Here is a 19,874-nt window from a genome sequence, read left to right as displayed (position 1 = left end):
ATGAGTAGCCAGAGGGGTGGAAGACTCTGAAGAGCAGATATCAAAGCCAATTAAGTATCAAAAGAGACTACCAAAAAAGCTCCACAAGGAGTGTTGTGCAGTCTAACTCATGCAACAGAGAATCCGTGGAGACCGAAGGTATAATGCAGGAGAAGGTAATCAGAAGACACTCATGGTCTGATAAGCATATAAGGAACCTCTCAAGAAGAAAACATCATTCATTCAGCTAGTTCACAGACAAACTTAAGTTTCACATAATCAGTCTTGGCTATTCACATTTGAAGTAATTTCTTACTCAAATGTGCAGTTATTCATAACATTTCCTTTGGCAAAGTTTCATATTTTGGTAAGCATTTTAGCCAGATTCAGTGCCATATACACACACACACATTTTATATATATCTGAAACAAATACACACACAGACTACTTCAATTCCAAGTCTGAGCCTGACCATACACCAGTTTTACACCAGTGTATCGCAGATCCATGGAATTTAAGGCCACAAAGGACCATTATAATGATCAAGCCCTATCTCCTGCATAATACGGACACAGAATTTCAGGCCTGTCAAGAGAAATTTGGGATCCCAGTGCATCATATTTGCTGGGGCCCCACTTCTTCCTATTTGATTTTATTTGCACTGATGTTAGACATTGGGGGGATCCCCTTGAGCTCAGGGTCCCAGCACAATTATCCCCTCTTTGTCCTCTCTCATCAGCTCTGCACCCAGTATCCATGATGTAAGAGCAAAGTCCGGGCCAAAATTATTAGGGCCAGATTCTGCTAGTCTTACTCACATTAAGTAACACCCTACTCCTTGTAAGAGCCATCAGTTTGTGTGGGACTATTCACCACAATTAGAGATGTTAAAATCTGGACCATTCGGAATAAAACAGCAATCTCCAGGTTTCATCAGTGTAAAAATTATTCTGAAATTTTATTTTAGAAGAGAAAAACGATGTGATACTGGGATAATTGAGCAGAGATGGGAGAGGACTTGATACATATCATGGTGAAGAGAGTGGTATACGAACTAGATACAGAGAGAGGTAACAAGTAATGTTCAAGTCAATAATTTATTAACTTCAATAGTGGTTTTCTTCTGGATCATGCTATTACAATGCTAACAAATAACAGACTAATTTAGAAATTATCTTGTAACACAGTTTCTCACATGCCAAAGAATTTATCCATGATGTCCATTAATATAAAATATACTCTGGGTACATAAAGCACAGATATATTCTATCCCAATTAACTGCTGTAATGACAACTGAAATACCACAGGTGAGTAGTAGCTCAACAATGCATGTGAATTAGTAGATTACTCAGGAGTTTTTCTAAAGTGCCTTAATGAGAAAGCAAAATACCTCACAGTCATCAAGCTGTCACTTGAGGCAAAGTATTCTGCATGCACGTTATCCAATATATAATGAGCTGAGCTCTCCAGTTGGAGAGGGAAAATCCTACACTGTTTTACCAAAGTTCATGAACCACTGCTGCTCTTCCCAATTAGAGCAAATTAATCTAAATTAACTGAGACACATTTACTGCAAAAGTAAACTGCCTCATTTTTAAATCTTATCAAAATTAAAACAGGGACACCTGGGTCAATTTGGGCCCCAAACTTAGATTATATAAAAAGGTTGAGGGTTTTTTTTGTTTTTTTTAAAAACACATGCAAAGGCAAAATTCTGCCTTCACTTACACAGTGTAAATCCACTGAAATCAACTGATTTATTCTGAATTTACATGCAAGTGAGGGCAGGTTCTGGCCAACACTGCTAAGTACCAACTGATCTTTGTGCTTCTTGTTTCTTGTAGGGGGATCTAACACACATGAAGGGTGCTTAAAAGGTATTCAGATGGTGGACTGCCTTCCCATGACTCAAGCTGAAAGCTTCCACTTATTTTCTTCATTAGCAAAAAAATTCTTTATTTTCTCATAAATGAAATCCCTGCTACGTGTAAGAAAGCTAATTATACAGAACTTGTGTGAAATACAATCTATCAACACCACTTCTTATGACCAGCTGCTTGAGCAGTCAGCACTAAGCTGGGAGGAGTGGTAGATACGCTGGAGGGTTGGGATAGGGTCCAGAGTGACCTAGATAAATTGGAGATTGGGCCAAAAGAAATTTGATGAGGTTCAACAAGGACAAGTGCAGAGTCCTGCACTTAGGAAGGAAGAATCCCATGCACTGGGGACCGACTGGCGAAGCAGAAGTTCTGCAGAAAAGGACCTGGAGATTACAGGGATGAGAAGCTGGATATGAGTCAGCAGTGTGCCCTTGTTGCTAAGGCAGCCAACGGCATATTAGGCTTTATTAATAGGAGCACTGCCAGCAGATGGAGGGAAGCAATTATTCCCCTCTATTCGGCACCGGTGAGTCCACATCTGGAGTATTGCATCCGTTTTGGTCCCCGCACTACAGAAAGGATGTGGACAAATTGGAGAGAGTCCAGCGAAGGGCAATGAAAATGATTAGGGAGCTAGGGCACATGCTTTACAAGGAGAGGCTGAAAGAACTGGGGTTATTTAGTCTACAGAAGAGAAGAGTGAGGGGAGATTTGATAGCAGCCTTCAACTACCTGAAGGGGGGTTCCAAAGAGGATGGAGCTTGGCTGTTCTCAGTGGTGACAGAAGAAGAACCAATGGTCTCAAGTTGCAGTAGGGGAGGTCTAGGTTGGATATTAGGAAACACTATTTCACTAGGAGGGTGGTGAAGCACTGGAATGGGTTACGTAGGGAGGTGGTGGAATCTCCATCCTTCAAGGTTTTTAAGGCCTGGCTTGACAAAGCCCTGGCTGGGATGATTCAGCTGGTGTTGGTCCTGCTTTGAGCAGGGGGTTGGACTAGATGATTTCCAGAGGTCTCGTCCAACCTTAATAGTCTAGGATTCAGGTAAAGCCAGAGTCCTGATCTACTTTTGTTTTATAGGAGAAAAATGTTCCCTAATCCTACCCAGGTCTCCAAACTCAGCAAAGTGAAAAAATAATCACATCCAGTGGCCACTTACTCTTCTCAAAGCTTCCCTTTCATTCACTATGTACTGAGTATGACTCTTTTGAAGGCACTTCATTTCTAGCAAGCAGCCATATCTTATGTGGGGACAGCTTTATTTGAACAATTAAACCTGTAAATGCACTTTAACCTAGGAAGTTTGTAATCCATCAACTGACACCGAATAAAGCTGGAGTAACTAAATACAAAATAAACACCAATAAATTCTGTAGGAAAGAGTACCAAGGTGGCTCAGTGATTTTTAGCTGAACTGACATGAGCTCAAACACACGTAAAAACCACCAAACAGTGAAAAATAAGTGATACTAAGGACTGACTTGCAGGAAATCTGACTGATTCTCTGCCCCTTATCCATCAAGAGATTGCTGTATGGGCAGTAAGTTCAGTCCACTAAAGGAAAGCAAGTGCATCACATCAGTCAACATTATCCCCTTTACCTAAACGAAAAGCACTACTGATGATTACCATATGGAATATGTCAGATACTCCTTGGCTGGACAGATTGTGGCCTAGGTGTACGGAGAAAGGATTAAAGGAAAGGAAAGACAGGGTATACCTGTAGCATGAGATGCTCCAATCATTCTTCCTCGAATCAGCCCCTCTCGCTTTTCATTTCTTACCAGCTTTGTGTTTCTTGGAAGATTTTTTTTGGTATATTCTTCCAGGTCTTTTTTCAACTCAACTGCAAACAAGAGAACAAATACAGGAAGCAAATTTAGTCAGAGCTTCACTGCAGTTGCACGTAGAATAAAAACAGCAAAACTGTGTAGCATGTTGAGTGATCGAAAAGGTCCTTTAGAAGTTCTACACTTTGTTAGTTGACAACCTTCAGCATGAATTCTGTTCAATTTCAATGAAGTCATTCCAGGTAGTACATCCAGTCCTACGTTCCCTTCCCACTTTTTGTAGCTTTGCAGTCATGTTATCCTATTAACCGTTTCTCTTTCCCCTGCTGCTGTGTGAGACATCTATGGAGACAAAATGGCAACTGGCTATACAGGGAAAAGGATGTAACTGGCCACGTGCTGTGTGCTGACAGCGCAGCCTATCATGTTGATCAATTTGCTTCAATATTTCCTTGTTCCTGTATAGCTCTGTCTGTATCCACCTATTGTCTCTTGTTTTATACTTAGATTGTAAGCATTTTGGAGTAGAGACCATCTTGTTTTGCTCTGTGTTTGTACTGTACCAAGCACAAGGGGGTCCTTGTCTATGACTTGGGTTTCTACGTGTTAATAATTAATTAATGAACACAAAAAGGAATATTTCTCTCTCTCTAATCTCTTTCCAGTGTAGCTATCTTAGGTGTTTATTTGTAGCAATAGCAGATACAACACTTTCAGACAGACATAGAATCACAGAATATCAGGGTTAGAAGGGACCTCAGGAGGTCATCTAGTTCAAGCCCCTGCTCAAAGCAGGACCAATCCCCAGACAGATTTTTACCCCAGTTCCCTAGATGGCCCCCACAAGGACTGAACACTCCAACCCGGGGTTTAGCAGGCCAATGCTCAAACCACTGAGCTATTTGTGTGATTTAAGTTAGTAGTGTCCTACAAGGATCACTACACTAAAATAAACCTTTATGCTTTCGAAGGGGAAAACATCTATCGTCAACTCAACAGGTATGGATAATGAAAGCACTGGTCCATCTTTTTCTCTGCTATTGCAAACAAATGTCTCACAGATATGCAAAGTAGTTTATGACTCCAATTGCAAATGGTCACCTTTCCAGAACCTAAGGAGGATCAAAACGCCCCGGACAAAGCACATGCTTTGGAAGGAGAGCAGAGATCATTATTATAGCCTGTAATTACTACTGTAACACAAGTATATAATGATGGTAAGAGGCACTGTACTTCCTCAATCTTTTCAATGCCAACATTTCCCACATAAAGGAAAGGCAGGCAGCAGGCTACGGTAATTGGGGAGAGGGACTGATGAAAGCCATAATACTGGAGAAGAGTAACTGAGCACACAGAGACATGGAAAAGAACAAATGAAGTCATAGTGCAACAGCCAGCCAGCCGGGATATTACAAAGACCAGAGTTATGGAAGATTTTACATAAGTGGAAGAAACACTGGAGTAGGAGTAACATAGCAGAGAGAAAGAGCATCAGCCTGCTAGACTTCAGTTATAAAAGAACAGCAAAGTCATCATCAACAGAATTAATACGTCAACAGAATGGATGAGGAAGGCAAAACGGAGCATTCTTACAACGAACAAAGCACTTCTTTATCAGGGAGATGGTCAAAAAGGAAAAAGGAATTCCTGATACCGTCTTTACATATTACAAAAACAGAACAGTGGCCATACGGGGTCAGACTATGGTCCATCTGGCCCATGATCCTGCCTCAAACAGTGGCCTATACCAGAACTTCAGGGGGAGCACGCAGAATAGGGCAATTATAGAGTGATCCACCCATCTTAACTTCTGGCTTCTTAGGGGATGCCTACACTGCAATGTAAGTCCATGCTTGAGCTTGGAATCCAACCTAAACCCCCACTCCCTTCTGTCTACACAGCAATTGCACTAAACCAGGGCTCAGACCCAGCATGAGTCAAGCCGGGAGCCAGGAACTGAGCCCTATTGCTTTGCAGTGTAGATGCAGCCCCGCTTGATTCAGGTCCTGGGAATCATCTAGAAGTATCCCACAATTCCATGGGACAACTCCTTTAGTACTTTTTATCCCAACAACCTGCAATCCACGAATAGAAAAAAAATACACACACACCCCGGCAAATGGCAGCAGTTCAGGTCCACATTCACCCCCTTTTCATCTGATCACCAATCTGCAAGCACACCATCAGAGAGCCTCCTGGGTTTGCAACAGAGAGCGAAACAATCAAACCTTTGCAAAGTAAGCTGCTTCCTTGTCACGGGAGCACTGCCAGATTTTGACAAATCTCTGGTGCAAAGCCCATAAAACTGTGGACTTCAAAAAAAAAATACCCAGAATGAGCAGATGTAACAGCAAATAGTTAAAAAGCTGGCAGCTCTGCAGATTTTCAGGACAGGTGATCAGTGCAGAGAGTGCATTAAGAGGTTGAAGAGTGAACACAGGAAGATCAGGGACAAAAACTGCATATCGGGCAACTTGCTCATTTTATGAGGACTTTGACTGGGTCCTGGGCAGTGCGCCCAGCACAGAGCCAACCATGGTTCATGGTGACCTGGTCAGCCAGGATGATGCACTGCTGGCTCCTGAATCCAGCATGAAGGCTGACAGGGAGCCAGCAGCAGGCTTCCAGTGAACAGCATGAAATGACTTTAAATGAAACCAGTCTCAGAGCAGGCTGTGGATGAGGTTCAACTGCAAATTCTCAGTCTCTACTTGGAAGAACTCTCTGATTCTCTCCCATGGAACAGCCCACTATAGAGCCTGCAGAGAACCTGGTAGAGACAGAAGCTGCCCCAGAGCCTGGGAAGTGTATGGCTCAAAGTGTACTATTACAGTAATGGAGGGATTTCTGCTGTAAGAAGCAATGCAAAAATGATAAGACCCAGCTACCAGCATTTAGCCACTAATGGCTGACTATATCACAGCAGCCAGGCCTCCTCTCCCTCTTCCTCCTCCCGACCCATCACATGGAGCTCAAAATGGTGACTTGGAATTTCAAACACCCATCAACAGCTGTAAAGGTTATTTTAAATGTTGTCTCAGAGGTTTGCTAGGGTCATTCGTGTTTTCATGTCAATAAGAAGATATTTGCCACTCTGTAATCACTCCTCCTGGGTCTATGCTATCACCTGTGAACTGTGTGTGTGAGAGAGAGAAAAAATACCAGTATACTATTTCCAAATCTAGTCCATTTCAGTTAGAGTGTAGTGTCGATTATTTCTCAGAACTATGCCGGGTGGAGTAAACAGGCAGGTTTCGGTGTGTTTGCATGCAGCCATAACAGGGTAAGCCATATGTGAGCTAACACAGTATCATGTTAATTTCCTCATGGCTTCTAACCCAATCCTCCCTGCTGATAGCTGCAAACTTTTCCTGATGCAAGAACTCCAGGTAATTAGTCTCACTGCTGGGAAGAGCATATTTTCCAAGCCCCCAGTATAGCTGACTAGCTCACTCCATTCACAGATGTCCTGTTCAGTGACTATTAGCTGGAATACTGCTGCATATACTGCAGGTTTTCCTCCAGCAGCTTGGAATAACATATCCCTTTGCCAACAGAGCACCACAAACACCACAAAACTACGTCTTCCAAAGTATGAAAGGCCTGAAGTGACAAAAAAAACATTTGCAGAGAGGGCACTAAACACCCCTTCATATGGCAATTAGTTATGAAATTTTTATGAAACAGAATAAAGGTTATAATTTTAACCTTGCCATTGTCTCTGCACTTCTGTAACTGCGATTAACCAGGCTGTGTCCAGAGACTGTATGAGTACTGATGCATCCCCTTCACAATGTGTGTTGGTTCAGTTTAGGAATGTTACATTTTTTGCCCTTGACATTCCACAATAATTAACTCTGTGCTCCTCCACTGAGCTATTTTAGACAATAACCCTCTGTGTCTTGTCTTGTTTCAGGCCCCTCAACTTGCCTGCCATTCTTCAGGAACTCCATCCCTGGCCCAATGTACCTTCCCAGAACATTCCAAAAGGAAGCATTTCCATGATGAAATTATAGTTGATGCTCTTGAGAGGACAGACCAGCAGGTCCAGTATCAGAAGAAGAGGGACGAAAGATGGGAACAGTATGCTGACAGGCAGAAGGAAAGTGAGGATCACCGCCCAGGAGGAGGACAGGTTTTCAGCAAGGGAGCTGGTGCTTGCAAAGCAATTCCACTAACCCTGAAGTCCCTGTAACCCTGAGCTTACATTGTGGTGTAAACATACACTGAGAGAGACAAGGTGGGCGAGGCAATATCCTTTATTGAACCAACTTCTTTTGGAGAGAGACAAGCGTACACAGAGCTCTTTCTGTCTGGAAAACATACTCATTGTCACAGCTAAATGTAAGGTGGAACAGATTATTTAACATAAATAGTTAACACATTTCAAAGGATCATTCAAGATGATGTGGCCAGCTAACAATTCTCCCATCATAGGGGAGAAAGGAACGGGGGAGGAAGGCAGCTGGTGGGGAAGATGAGTTGTTAGTGGGTTATAGACGGCTGTAATAAGCCATATATCCAGTATCTCTATTCAGTCTATGTTTTTTAGTGTCTAGCAAAGTTATGAATTTAAGTTCCCAGACTCATCTTTCGAAGGCATTGTGCAGATTTCCTCTAAGAATGACGACTGAGAAGTCAGAAGAGAGAGTGATCACTTTGTGAAGTGTTCATCTACAGGTGACAGGTTGTTTTTGTCTTATTTTCCTGTGTGAGGTACACCACATTTGTCATAGACACGTGTAGGAACCCGGAATCTTGAAAAGTGTGTTGATCATCATAGCAATGAGATGTGTCTACAGGTTTTGCATCTGTTGTTCTGGCAGGATCTGGTGCTGCTTTGAGATGGTGTCCCCCAGTCTGTGGGGAGGAAGCTCATCATTAGAAGCAAGGAGAGGGTTGGTGGCTTCTGGCGGTTAGAGGTTTAGGGTCGCCCCAAGCACGGGGTTGCATTCCTGACCATCCTGCCTAATAGACGGATGCAGGGGCATTGGAAACATTTTTATGGTGGGGAGGGTTATAGTGGAAACCATGTCCCTGCACCTCTAGTTCCAGCACCCCTGGATGTACATGGAGGGCAAAACTGCTCATTCACATGAACAAGGCATTTCTTTATAAGGGAGATAGTGAAAAACAAAAGGAATTCCAGCTATTATCTTTACATATTATGAGACTTCAATAAAATCTTATGGATAGCAGATGGAAGGAAAAGCTGTGAAACACCATGACATCATCCCAGACAGTGAATATACTGAAAGAGCAGTATCTTGTGACTAAGGTCTTCTTAAAACTTCTAGAAGAGACACCAGCTGTGTAAATCAAAGGTCCCCATGCTGTCTGCCTCAAGGATGCTATCTGTTCCTGGTCTTAAATATGGTACAATATGCTAAGGAAGGAGTAAGAGCGATGGTTTTGAAGGAAATCTTACAGAGACTTAGGGATACTCAACGTGTCATCCTAATAATACTACAAATGAGTGAGACAGGGCTGTACAAAAAACAGATGAACTTATGAATAGGAATGAAATCTATTGCATAAACTACTCTTCATTTGATCGAGTATCCCAGGGCAGAGATGGCTATAAGGTTACAGGAAATGGAGAACTCACATGATCAAATTAAAGCAGCAAAGGTTAAACATGAAATTTAACAGAGTGAGGACAAAGGCTTCACATGAGGCTCTGTGGGTGGGGAGAACAGCAAAGAATGCTCCCACCTTTCCCAATCCCCAGTAGTCTTGGTCCTGCCAAGGAGAAAACAGAGAATAGAAAATCACTACCACTGCACTACATGGCTGAAGTGATTAGCAGAAGATTCTGCATGTGCCCCAGAACAGTCTCTGAAAACAGTGGAATACAAAAGGTTAGGCCCCAGGGAACCTATGGAGGGCTTTTTAAGGTAACTTCTGGAACAGAGGTTTAAGACTGCCTTGGTCTCTCTTTCCCCACTAGAGAAGTTCTTTTGCTTTCTTGTAAGCAGGGCAGGCTGGTTTTGTCTTGTCACAGCACCCGAAAGCCACCTCTGCTCCTGAAGGAGAGCTTCTCCCCTCATTCAGGCAAGCAAGGGAGCTCTGGAAATCAACTCCAGTCATTATCTTGCTCTGCTGAGGTAGTGGAGGCTTCTCTCCATGAGAAAGCAGAAAACCGGCTTCAGGACCCCGCGGGACAGCTGCACTGCAAGAGGCCCAGCTGAGGAAGATGCTTTCCCACCACATTTTCATCTCTTTGGTCTCTTCTTCTTAAGGGAAGAACGGCACCAGTCACAGAGGTCACCTTCTTCTGTGCTTTATCTAGTAAGGTAGAGAGTAAAACCAGAGAAGGAGAGGAGGTAGCCTAGAGAGAGAAGGAAAATTCTGGATGGCGATCAACAGCTAGAATGGTAGCCAAAGTGAGTGAAGAAGGGGAACCCAGTCCCTGAATGGTTTCCAACTGAGACATAAAATGCCCTATACACTAAAGAAACTTTTCTAAGTTGTTCATCTGTGTAAGGAACTTTTTGAGGGAAACCCAAAGTCAAAGACATGAGGTTTGCATGACAGAATGATAAGGCTAAGCAGCAGACCATGTACGACTAGAGGTGAGCAAGTAGGCAGAATTTCATTTCAGATACTATTTCATGAATCTTGCCCTTTTCTCTCATATCCAGATTTCACCTGCCTAAAATTCTGGGCACAGGTGATGTTTCAAACAGTCCCAGCATGTAGATCTTTTCCAGTAACATCAATAGACTAGCACAACTGGTTTTTTTTTCTAATTAATGAATGCCAAAAAAATCACACCCACAAACCAAACGGCATCCTCTTCTCTTCACCAGAATTCAGCTCAGTTCTATTATTTACTCCTGGGGGAATTCTGCAAATTCATGTCCAGCACAGATTTCATTGCATCCCCACAGAAAAATGACTTGCTGACAGGGAAGCTGCAAGAGGAGTCACACATTACTTCCTAGCAGTGTAGGTACATTATTTCAGGCACCTGGAGCAGCCAGTGGAAAGGTAAATCACCGCAGGGCTGGGGACACCCCAGCCAGTGGCTCCTACCGTGATCTTGGATCAGCTGCTAGTCCCAGCTGGGCTGGAGACAGGAGAGGATGGGATTCCCTCTTTCCCTGCAAGGAGTGGCTGGGGCTCTGTCAGATCCATCTCCAGAAACCTCCCACAGCTGCAGAAAGCTCAGCATCCTCCCCTGTTCCCTACCCCCATCACTCCTCAGCTGTGAGGGGAGGGGCCACTGTACAGGGAGCTGCTCCCTCATCGACCAAATGCCCGTGCATCCAGACCTCCCATAAACAGATACCCCTGCCAAGCCTCACCTGGTACATCCAGAAACCCCCTAGCCCTCCATACCCAAACCCCACTCCACTGAACCTCAAACTCTGCATCTGAAGCCCCCTGCACCCAGATCCCCACCCTTGCACCCAGAACACGCCCCACTGAGCTCCCTGCACTCAAATCTCCACCCTGATGCCCGACTCCCTGCACCACCCTGATCCCTCACATCCAGACTCCCATGCCACTGACCTCCAACTAGCTGCACCCAGACTCCCACCCCACCAAGTCCCAGTCCCCCACCAAGAAGACACCCCCGCTGAAACCCCCACACTTAGACCCTCCGCTGAGCCCCAACCACCTTCACCTGGAAGCCCCTGCAGTGTCCCATTGCCCCTGCACTTGCAGCCCCCTCCCAACAAGCCTCTGTGCATCCAGCTCCCCCCACACCTAAACCTCCCCACTGCACCCAGATTGTCCCACACAGAATCTTCTCACCCCACACTGAGCCCCTCCACACTTGGATCCTGCCTGGTTGAGCCTGCCTCCCTCATACCTGGTGTGCCTGGCACAGAGGGGCAGGGCCCCAGGAGTTTTGGGGACAGGCTCAGACATTGTGCTGTGTCAGGGTCAGGTGAAGCCCACCGCTGAGTCCGTGTCCCGGGGATGGGGAGGCTGCAGAGTCATCTCCCACCTTCATGCAGCCAGCGGTCTGTGCGCCCCACTGCTATGTTGGAGCCTCTGCATTTATTTATTGACTAATGAAACAAGCAGGATTTTAAAATACTGTTTGCAGAATTTTTGATTTTTTAGGTGCAGAATGCCCTCATGAGTATATTATTATTTGTATTACAATAGTACCTACAGGCCCCAAACCTTACCAAGGCCTCATTACATTAGGAGGGTGGATAAATAAAGTCAGAAACAAACTTTGTCCTGAAGAGCTAAACAGATAAGACAAAATGTTGGAGAAAGAAGGTGCTATCATCTCCATTTTACACACAGTTAATGAAGGCACAGAGAAATTTGGCGATTTACCCAAGACCACACAAGAAATCTGTACAGAGCCAGGGACTGAAGTTCTGGTCCAGGGTCTTAATGAGAAAACCACCTCTGCTCTTTTTTGCTTTTGAAATTTATTCCGTTAGAAGAAGGTATCAATGTCATCATTAGTCTGTTGCACTATCAATGAGAGAGTGCACGAAGCTTTTTGTTTGAAGAAATCTCACCCCATTCTCCAGCCACTTGAGGCTGGTTTAAAATTAGAAATATTAGCATGACCACACCAAGACTTTGACACTAGCTAGGCTTTCAGAATAACAACATACCAAAATAGTTACAGGGTCAGCGGGCTTGGTCAGCAAGAAAGGATGTTTATGTTTAGTCAGTGCCATATTTGAAGACTCAGATTTGAGTTAAGTTTACTGCGGAACTTAAAGGCTCTGAAACTTGAAAGCAGTAAGTGGTGCCAGAAACTCTGTGGTGTGGGATGGACACTCCTTCCAAACCTCAAGAGGACAACCACGAAATAGGCATTTAAACATTAGGCATGCTTATTGGCAAAGGACAGAGTATTTAATCCTAGTTCTCTCTCCAACTTTAACATTTGCTCTGACTCAATAGAAACAAATTCGCCTTGTAAGAACAAGGGAATTCCATTCTAAACCATACAGATGTAATCAGCCTCACAAAGACAAGCCTGATATCAGATGGCGATAAACAGGAGGAGTTAATTATGTATATTAAAAAAGGATCAGATGAAAGAGATACATAAGGCTGCAGATGTTTATACAGCAAGAAAATAGAAAGCACACACAATGTTGCTGTAATGGCTGTTTACATCGACATATTTCTCAGCTGCTGCTTAGCTTATCAAATGCCAGCATGCTTCCAAGTTAGTGGCTTATTTTGATTTGCAGAGTGTACTAAGGAAAAGGGCTGGCGCATGATCTTTAAACCACAGACAAATATTTGACAACTCATTCCGACAGACCTACCCCCTTTAGGGGCCTCACCACTGCACTAACACCCTTCCAGCTTCCCAGGGCTGGACAGCTGCTCCATCAAAAGCTAGTGAAAACCACTCCTGGGACAACCACAAGATTGCCGGAGAGTAATGCATAACATTCCCAGACCAAGAGCTGGACTCTGCTCCCAGGTACACCACCACCACTGAATTGATGAGCTGGCAGAAATCACACACTATACCTGTAGTGCGACAGCAACTTATATGGCCACAGAAACAATAATGTAGCAAAGGACTGTGTGTAGGCAACACTTTTTTAGTAGTAAATATAGGCTTGTGGAGAGTTTGGGCCCGAAGAATCTATTCTCAGAGCATCTGCAGAAGCCATTCTGAATACTAAGCTGGCCCCGCAAACTTTCCTATATATTGTCATATGTTATTCATAGCTCAACTGATCCCAGCTGCTTAAATCTTCACTATTATTGACATTAACACTTAACTCTAGTTGGTCCAAGTGAAGTTTAAAAAACTAACTATTTTGAATGGTCATGTCTACACAATACATGATTTACTGATAAAAGCATAGGAAGAGATAGGAAAACCAAACATCACCAGTATGGGCAAGCATAGATGTGCAACGCCAGCACAAATGCATTATTGAGATTGTCACTCACCCAATTCACTGTTGTCATCCACCAAGATAATCTCATGAAGAAGATATGCTGGAGTGCGATCCAGTACGCTATGTACTGTCCGAAGCAAAGCAGAAAATGCTTCGTTATAGAAACAGATAACAATGCTGGCAAATGGCAAATCAGAAGGGTAGGACTTTTCTCTGCACCTAGAAAAAAAGACACACACATGGTCAATGTACATTTGTACAAGACTGAACAAAGCTCCATAAACAGCAACACTAATATTGAATTAGAAATTCTTCTCTCACATTTCAGTGTTACGGTCAGGGGCATGTCTACACTACAAACTTAAGCCGACCTATGTTAGGACAACTTACAGCCACTGCCGTAATTACGGCAGTGGTTCATGTCCACGCAGCCCTCCTTCTGCCGGTGGTGCACATCCTCACCAGGAGCCCTTACACCAGCTTAAGAGGTGCAGCGTTGGGGGGCGGGGGGGGGCTGAAAGTCAGGGCTCGCAGCTCCATGTGCAGTTCCCCATCAGCTTCTCGGCTCCCCCCGCCCCCCTTGATGTCTTGACTCCGCACTGGGCTCCAGGGGCGGAGTTCCCCACACTGGGTACAGCCATTTTCCCAGTGTGGAGCAGGGAGCCGAGAGCCTGGGGGAGGGTAACCAGACTCCTTGAGGGGAGATCCGTGCCCAGAGTCAGGTTGGCTGCTGTGCTCCCAGTGGGGAGCCAAGAGTCCAGATGGCAGCCCAGATCGGAATGGGGAGCCAGGAGTCTGGGAAGCAGCCCGGCTAGGAGCAGGGAGCCAGGAGGGCAGCAGGGCTCCCCGTGGGGAGCAGGGAGCCCAGGCAGCAGCCTGAGCCAGAAGCCTGGGTGGCAGCACTGCTTAGAGCAGAGACAGGCTGACAAGTTGGGAGCCAGGAGCCGTTAAATAGACAGAATGACAGCCAACAGATGTAAGTAACCTAGCATCTACACAGACACTGCACCGCCCTAACTACACTGACATAAGTCCTATGCCTCTGATGGACATGGAGTTATGATGTCAGTGCAGTAGGGCGCTTACATCGGTGGGAGCAAGGCGGAAGTGTGTACACTGACGTAGTTAGGTGCATATCGTAAGCTGTCTTACGTCGACCTAACTCCGTAGTATAGACAAAGGCCTAAGACATGTTCATTAACATAATACTTACATTAGGGCTCAACCAAGTATAGAGTAGCCTCATACCTACAGTTCACACAATTCAGACCCACATAAATAGAATTTACTGCTGTATGTTACAAAATGTAATACCTGTATGCCCTTAAGGGCATACAGTGCTATAGCGTCAGCTTCCTAGCAAACAGTAATTAGAGCAGGCACTGAAAGTCTTCCAGCAAAAATCAGAGGACTTATCTGCCTATTTCAATTTCTCTCCCTGATATCTACAAATCTGATACGATACAGGGTAAATTGTCAATACTGGCATTTGAGATAGCAAAATGCCAAGTGATAGCAAAAACTTCAGGACCTAAAATGCAACTCTGGTTGCGTCAAGAAGCCTGTTCACTTGAATTCAAGTGGATTTAGCTCTGGGAGGGATATGCGCTTTTGTGCAACATCTATGGCCCATTACATTTACACACAATTGAGTAACCACAACAAAAACGCAAGTTACACCATGATTGGGGGGAGGAGGGGGGAGAGCGTGCACATGTTTGGGGGCATTCCAATGGTTGCTTTACTCCATCTAAGTGTAATAGAGTATAGAAAAATTGTGCTTTCGAACAGAAAGTCACTAGATAGACAGCACTATTTTCCACAACATCAAGAAAGGGCCCTATTTAAGCTTTTCTCACCTTCCCAACCTCTACTAGCATGCAGCAATATGACTTAGTATATAAAGACTGAGTAGTCTGCTATTTTTAGGCTCCATCACGCCTTCAAACACTCATTAACTTGAATGTTTAAACTTTACGGGTCTGATTTTCGAGGTACAGAACACAATAATTTGTAACACCTTCAGTGGCAGCTGGGGTGCTCTGTGTGTCTGGGGAAAAATGTGTTTAATTAAAAACCTAATTTGAGTGTAAACTTACTGATATAAACTTCATGAGCACTAGCAGCTTAAACACATTTAACTCAAATTGAAAACCTTAACAACATTGTATTGGTGCATGAGACACAAAATGTGAAACTGAATATAAAAAAAGTGAGATAAGCAGTCAGTTATACTCACCACACCGCTTACCCTTTTGCTATTCACTCCAACAGAATAAATGGAAAAACATATATTTTTATATCATTTTTAAAGACCCTAGTATGTAATTAATAATACAGGTACAGAATTTTGTGTTTTTTCCACATATCATCCCTTTAAAATAACACTTCAGAGTACACCTGCACAGAATACACGTATGCACTATGCAAACTTCTCTATGGCTCCATGTCTCTCTGTCCTCACGTGAAATATCCCTGATAATCCATTAATGGAGATCTCTTGAGTGCACTCTGATCACTACATGGAATCAATTTCACCATTAGTTGGTTATTTGTCCATTACAAAGAATTAACACATAGAGGTTCTGCGTTATATCAATTAGTGATCATCTAACCCAGGGGTAGGCAACCTGTGGCACGCAAGCTGATTTTCAGTGGCACTCACACTGCTGGGTCCTGGCCGCCGGTTCGGGGGGCTCTGCACTTTAAGTTAATTTTAAATGAGGCTTCTTAAATATTTTAAAAACCTTATTTACTTTACATACAACAGTTTAGTTAAATATTCTAGACTTATAGAAAGAGACCTTCTAAAAACATTAGAATGTATTACTGGCACACAAAACCTTAAATTAGAGTGAATGAGACTCAGCACACAACTTCTGAAAGGTTGCCGACCCCTGATCTAATCCATTCCACTACCATATATTTGAAGTTAGGTCCCTGAGATGACCACCAGATGGCTTTTCATATTTAAATTGAGCAGGATACTTTTTAACCTATTAGCTTCTCCATCTAACATCTGACCAAGAAAATATTTTCTACTTTAACCCTCTGATCCATTCAGCTGAGTGTCATTAGCTTGTAAAGATTCTACTGTATATGTATTTCTTTGAAGACACACTGTATTTTAAAATCTAAATTCAAAGAGACTTGTGTGGTAGAGTAGGTAGACATATGGTTTGTGTAGGTGATCTTAAAATTACATGCACGCACTCTGTCTTAAGGTAGAGTTTGTCTGACTTTCTCACGTGACCTGCTCAGTAGAGATTTTCCAATTATGTACAATTATTATCCCATTCGCGTTTGCCTCTTGAGATCCAATTCTGAACAGTATTCAATAAAGCAAGCCCTCCAAACTAAAAGAATAACCTCAAGCCATCTGGCTGCAAGTATTAAAGGACTGGAAATCTCCCTTCAGTGGTAACTGATACGTTGAAAGCAAAATATAATAGATGTGTAACAGCCAAATGTTTAACTCCAGTCTCATTATTTAGTATACTGGGCCCTTGACAACAACGTTATATTTACAGAGAAAATGATACAAAAGACATACTTTGCATCCCTTGTATCTGGCACCTCTCTGTGGTATCCCAGCCGGTTGCTGATAAGCATATTGAAGGCATGCTTCTGATAGCCCAAGTCTCTCACCTGCTGATCATGTTCGTTAAAAATCATGCCTATAATACAAACATATCAAAATCAGTTCACTGGGTCAAAAACATCGTCTGGCAATGATCAAGTACTGAAATGGAGTGGTTAACTCATGCATAGTTTTCACAATCTGCCTTTACAAACCATATTTTAACCCGTTTTCAAAGCACATTTCTGTATGAATACTTCAATTTCTACCCCAATAATAGTTTACGTCTATGAACAACCATTATAGGTGTAATAAAAATAGACTGTATGTGAATGGAGCATAACATCCCCCAAAGAGTGATAGCCCCATTGTGCTTATTTCCTATTCCCCACACATTCCTTCCCCCTAAAAAACTCACTCTTAACTCAGTATAAAACACAGGTGTCAAACACCCAACTAATCAGCCAGATCTAGCCCTCTTGATGCATAATCTGGTACCCATAGCAGGTTAACCTTCTATAAAGTTTATGTTTCTATTTAAATACAGCAAGTTTCTGCCCTTGTAGTGGTAGAAAATCCAACCAATCATGGCCCTAGTGCAGTGCAGTTTCATGAGACTTCAGCGAGACAAAAAATAATAGCTATCAAAGAAGCCCGATCTACCATCATTCATCTCACCTGAGGTGTTGAGACAAGCCTCAGAAGGACAACTTCAATAGCAACAGAGTTTACTATTTCTTCGCTGATTGTTTTAGCAGAAACATCAATTCCCACTGAGTCCAGTGGCAGGGTAGAGGCAGCCATTCAGTCTCAAAAAGCATGCTAGTAGAAGTGGCAAAATCTTGCATTGTCACTCTTTCTGTCCCTGACTCTGTGCTTGGGGCCAAAAACAATTTAAACTCTACTGTTCAAGGTCCCAAACTCCACTGTAGTACTCACTGAGACATTTCACTCAACTCATGGTACAAGCTTTGAAATACTGGAACAAATGGCTTCATTTATTTTTTCCCTTATTCAACATGTCAAAGGTCTGACAAACCAACAAGCAAGGAAACCCTAAATTCATCTTCTGCAACACACCCAAGAGATTACCTTGCTTTGTAGAGCTACACAAAATCCAGGTGACCTAGGGCAATGATAGCCTCAGCGTGTTCAGGGAGGTGACAAGATCAGAAAGAAAAGAGGCAAAATAGGAGAAATACAAGCTGCAGAAATGTTTTTGGAAGGGGAAAACAGCAAGCTCTCCCCATTTCCCTTCATAGCACAGATGTAACATGACTGACTGTCACATGGTAATGGGATTTACACCAAAGGATATGTAACAGTGATTCTCCAGAGAGACATACCTGGCCCTCCCTCTAACAAGTGATGCACTAATGTGACTGCCATACGCATTGTCTGTACTGGGGTTTTTAGCCTCAAGTGCAGCATTACTAATGTAGCAGCAATGGCTCACACCCCTATACTAGAGGTTTGAAACCATGGGAAACTACATCAGTGGAAGTCACAGTTCACACCAAAGCAATCTGTCTCCATGGGGTTTGCACTGACTGGGGGTTTTATCCACAAAGTTCACTGCTATGTGACAAGCCATTAGTCACAGAAGTTAGACATGTGACTATTAATAGTGTCACATTCCCTTCCTCGTCCAGCAGTAGCCACAAAAGCAGTGGCAGAAACCCTTTCCCGGAGTTGCACATCTGACCTTAGCAATGCTTTTGTGTGTCCAGAGCAGCGGTGGGCAACCTGCGGCCTGCGAGCTGCACGCAGCCCATTAGGGTAATCTGCTGTAAACAATCGCCAGTTTGTTTACACTCACAGTCCACTGGCACAGCCGCCCACAGCTTCCCACCACTGGTCCAGAGGCTCTAAGCTCAGTCATACTTGCATCCTCAGCAAGCACTACTGCCATTGAGCTTGCTCAAATTCACCCGCCTTAAGGGCCATATGCTTGAAAACTTCATGCCGAATTGCACTGGTTTTTGTTCTAGACACTGCCCTCACACAAGTGTCTACACTTTTTTTCCCCCTTCTCTAAACACAGTCAAACTCATAAATATTATTGAAGCTTGTTTTGAAGAGCTGCATGCAGGCTAACAACGTGTATGCAAAGTGCCTGACAAATTCCAGTCCAAACAACAGCTCTCAACCCTTGGAAAATAAGGTTTGCAATGGAAACATCAACACTGCTATAGTAAAGGGTTTGTTATGTGTGTTTCATACATTTATAAGAAAAAAATATAGATTACCCTACCAGATGGCATTTTGTTTTCAGCTATAATATGCCAAACTGTTTTTTTAAACTATACAACCTGGCATATTTATCGCTTCTCCAGACTGGACAGACAGGAAACCCTTCCCTATAACATTAGTCTAATTCTAACAGAGGCCCAGCTGTCTCCCAAATTTTTATATAGGCCGTGTCCTGCAATATAATACATTTGGCTTTCACAAGTCCAGCTAGTCTCTGGGTTTCAGGATCAAAGAGATTTTCTGCTGCAACTCTCCAATTCATTTCCTGGCAAGCAGTGAATCCTTGGAAAGAGATGGTCACCTCTGGACTATGCAGCAATTAGCAGCTGTTGGTATTACAGCAAACTGGTAAGAATTTGCATGCCCCGTGGCATCACAAGTTGGCAGTTAAATTTTGGAAGGCATTTCACCTTCTATCAATCACGTAAGCCTATAAGCAAGTCTGCAGTTACATTTTGGTAAGCTTTTTCTTAAACTCTATAAAACTCTCCAACAGCTGACACTGTACTGAAATTTTACTGAAGAAGAATGTAGG

General features: G+C 43.4%; 2 protein-coding genes across 5 annotated transcripts in view; one reads left to right on the top strand and one right to left on the bottom strand.

Moving 5' to 3' along the window:
• The window catches only part of PRKAG2 (protein kinase AMP-activated non-catalytic subunit gamma 2), a 568,070-nt gene that overhangs the window by 73,735 nt on the left and 474,461 nt on the right, over positions 1-19,874 (top strand). The window lies entirely within an intron of this gene.
• GALNT11 (polypeptide N-acetylgalactosaminyltransferase 11) overlaps positions 1-19,874 on the bottom strand; it is a 101,174-nt gene that overhangs the window by 41,945 nt on the left and 39,355 nt on the right. For all 4 annotated transcript variants that reach the window (XM_050940414.1, XM_050940412.1, XM_050940415.1 and 1 more), the window contains 3 exons: positions 17,060-17,183; positions 13,559-13,725; positions 3,583-3,708 (listed from right to left, as the gene is read on the bottom strand). In XM_050940414.1, coding sequence (XP_050796371.1) covers positions 3,583-3,708; positions 13,559-13,725; positions 17,060-17,183 — 417 coding nt within the window. The remainder of the gene's footprint in view (positions 1-3,582; positions 3,709-13,558; positions 13,726-17,059; positions 17,184-19,874) is intronic.

The sequence above is a fragment of the Gopherus flavomarginatus genome, chromosome 2 (assembly GCF_025201925.1).
Source record: "Gopherus flavomarginatus isolate rGopFla2 chromosome 2, rGopFla2.mat.asm, whole genome shotgun sequence".
Lineage (NCBI taxonomy): Eukaryota > Metazoa > Chordata > Testudines > Testudinidae > Gopherus > Gopherus flavomarginatus.
This window is presented reverse-complemented; position numbering and strand designations above follow the sequence as displayed.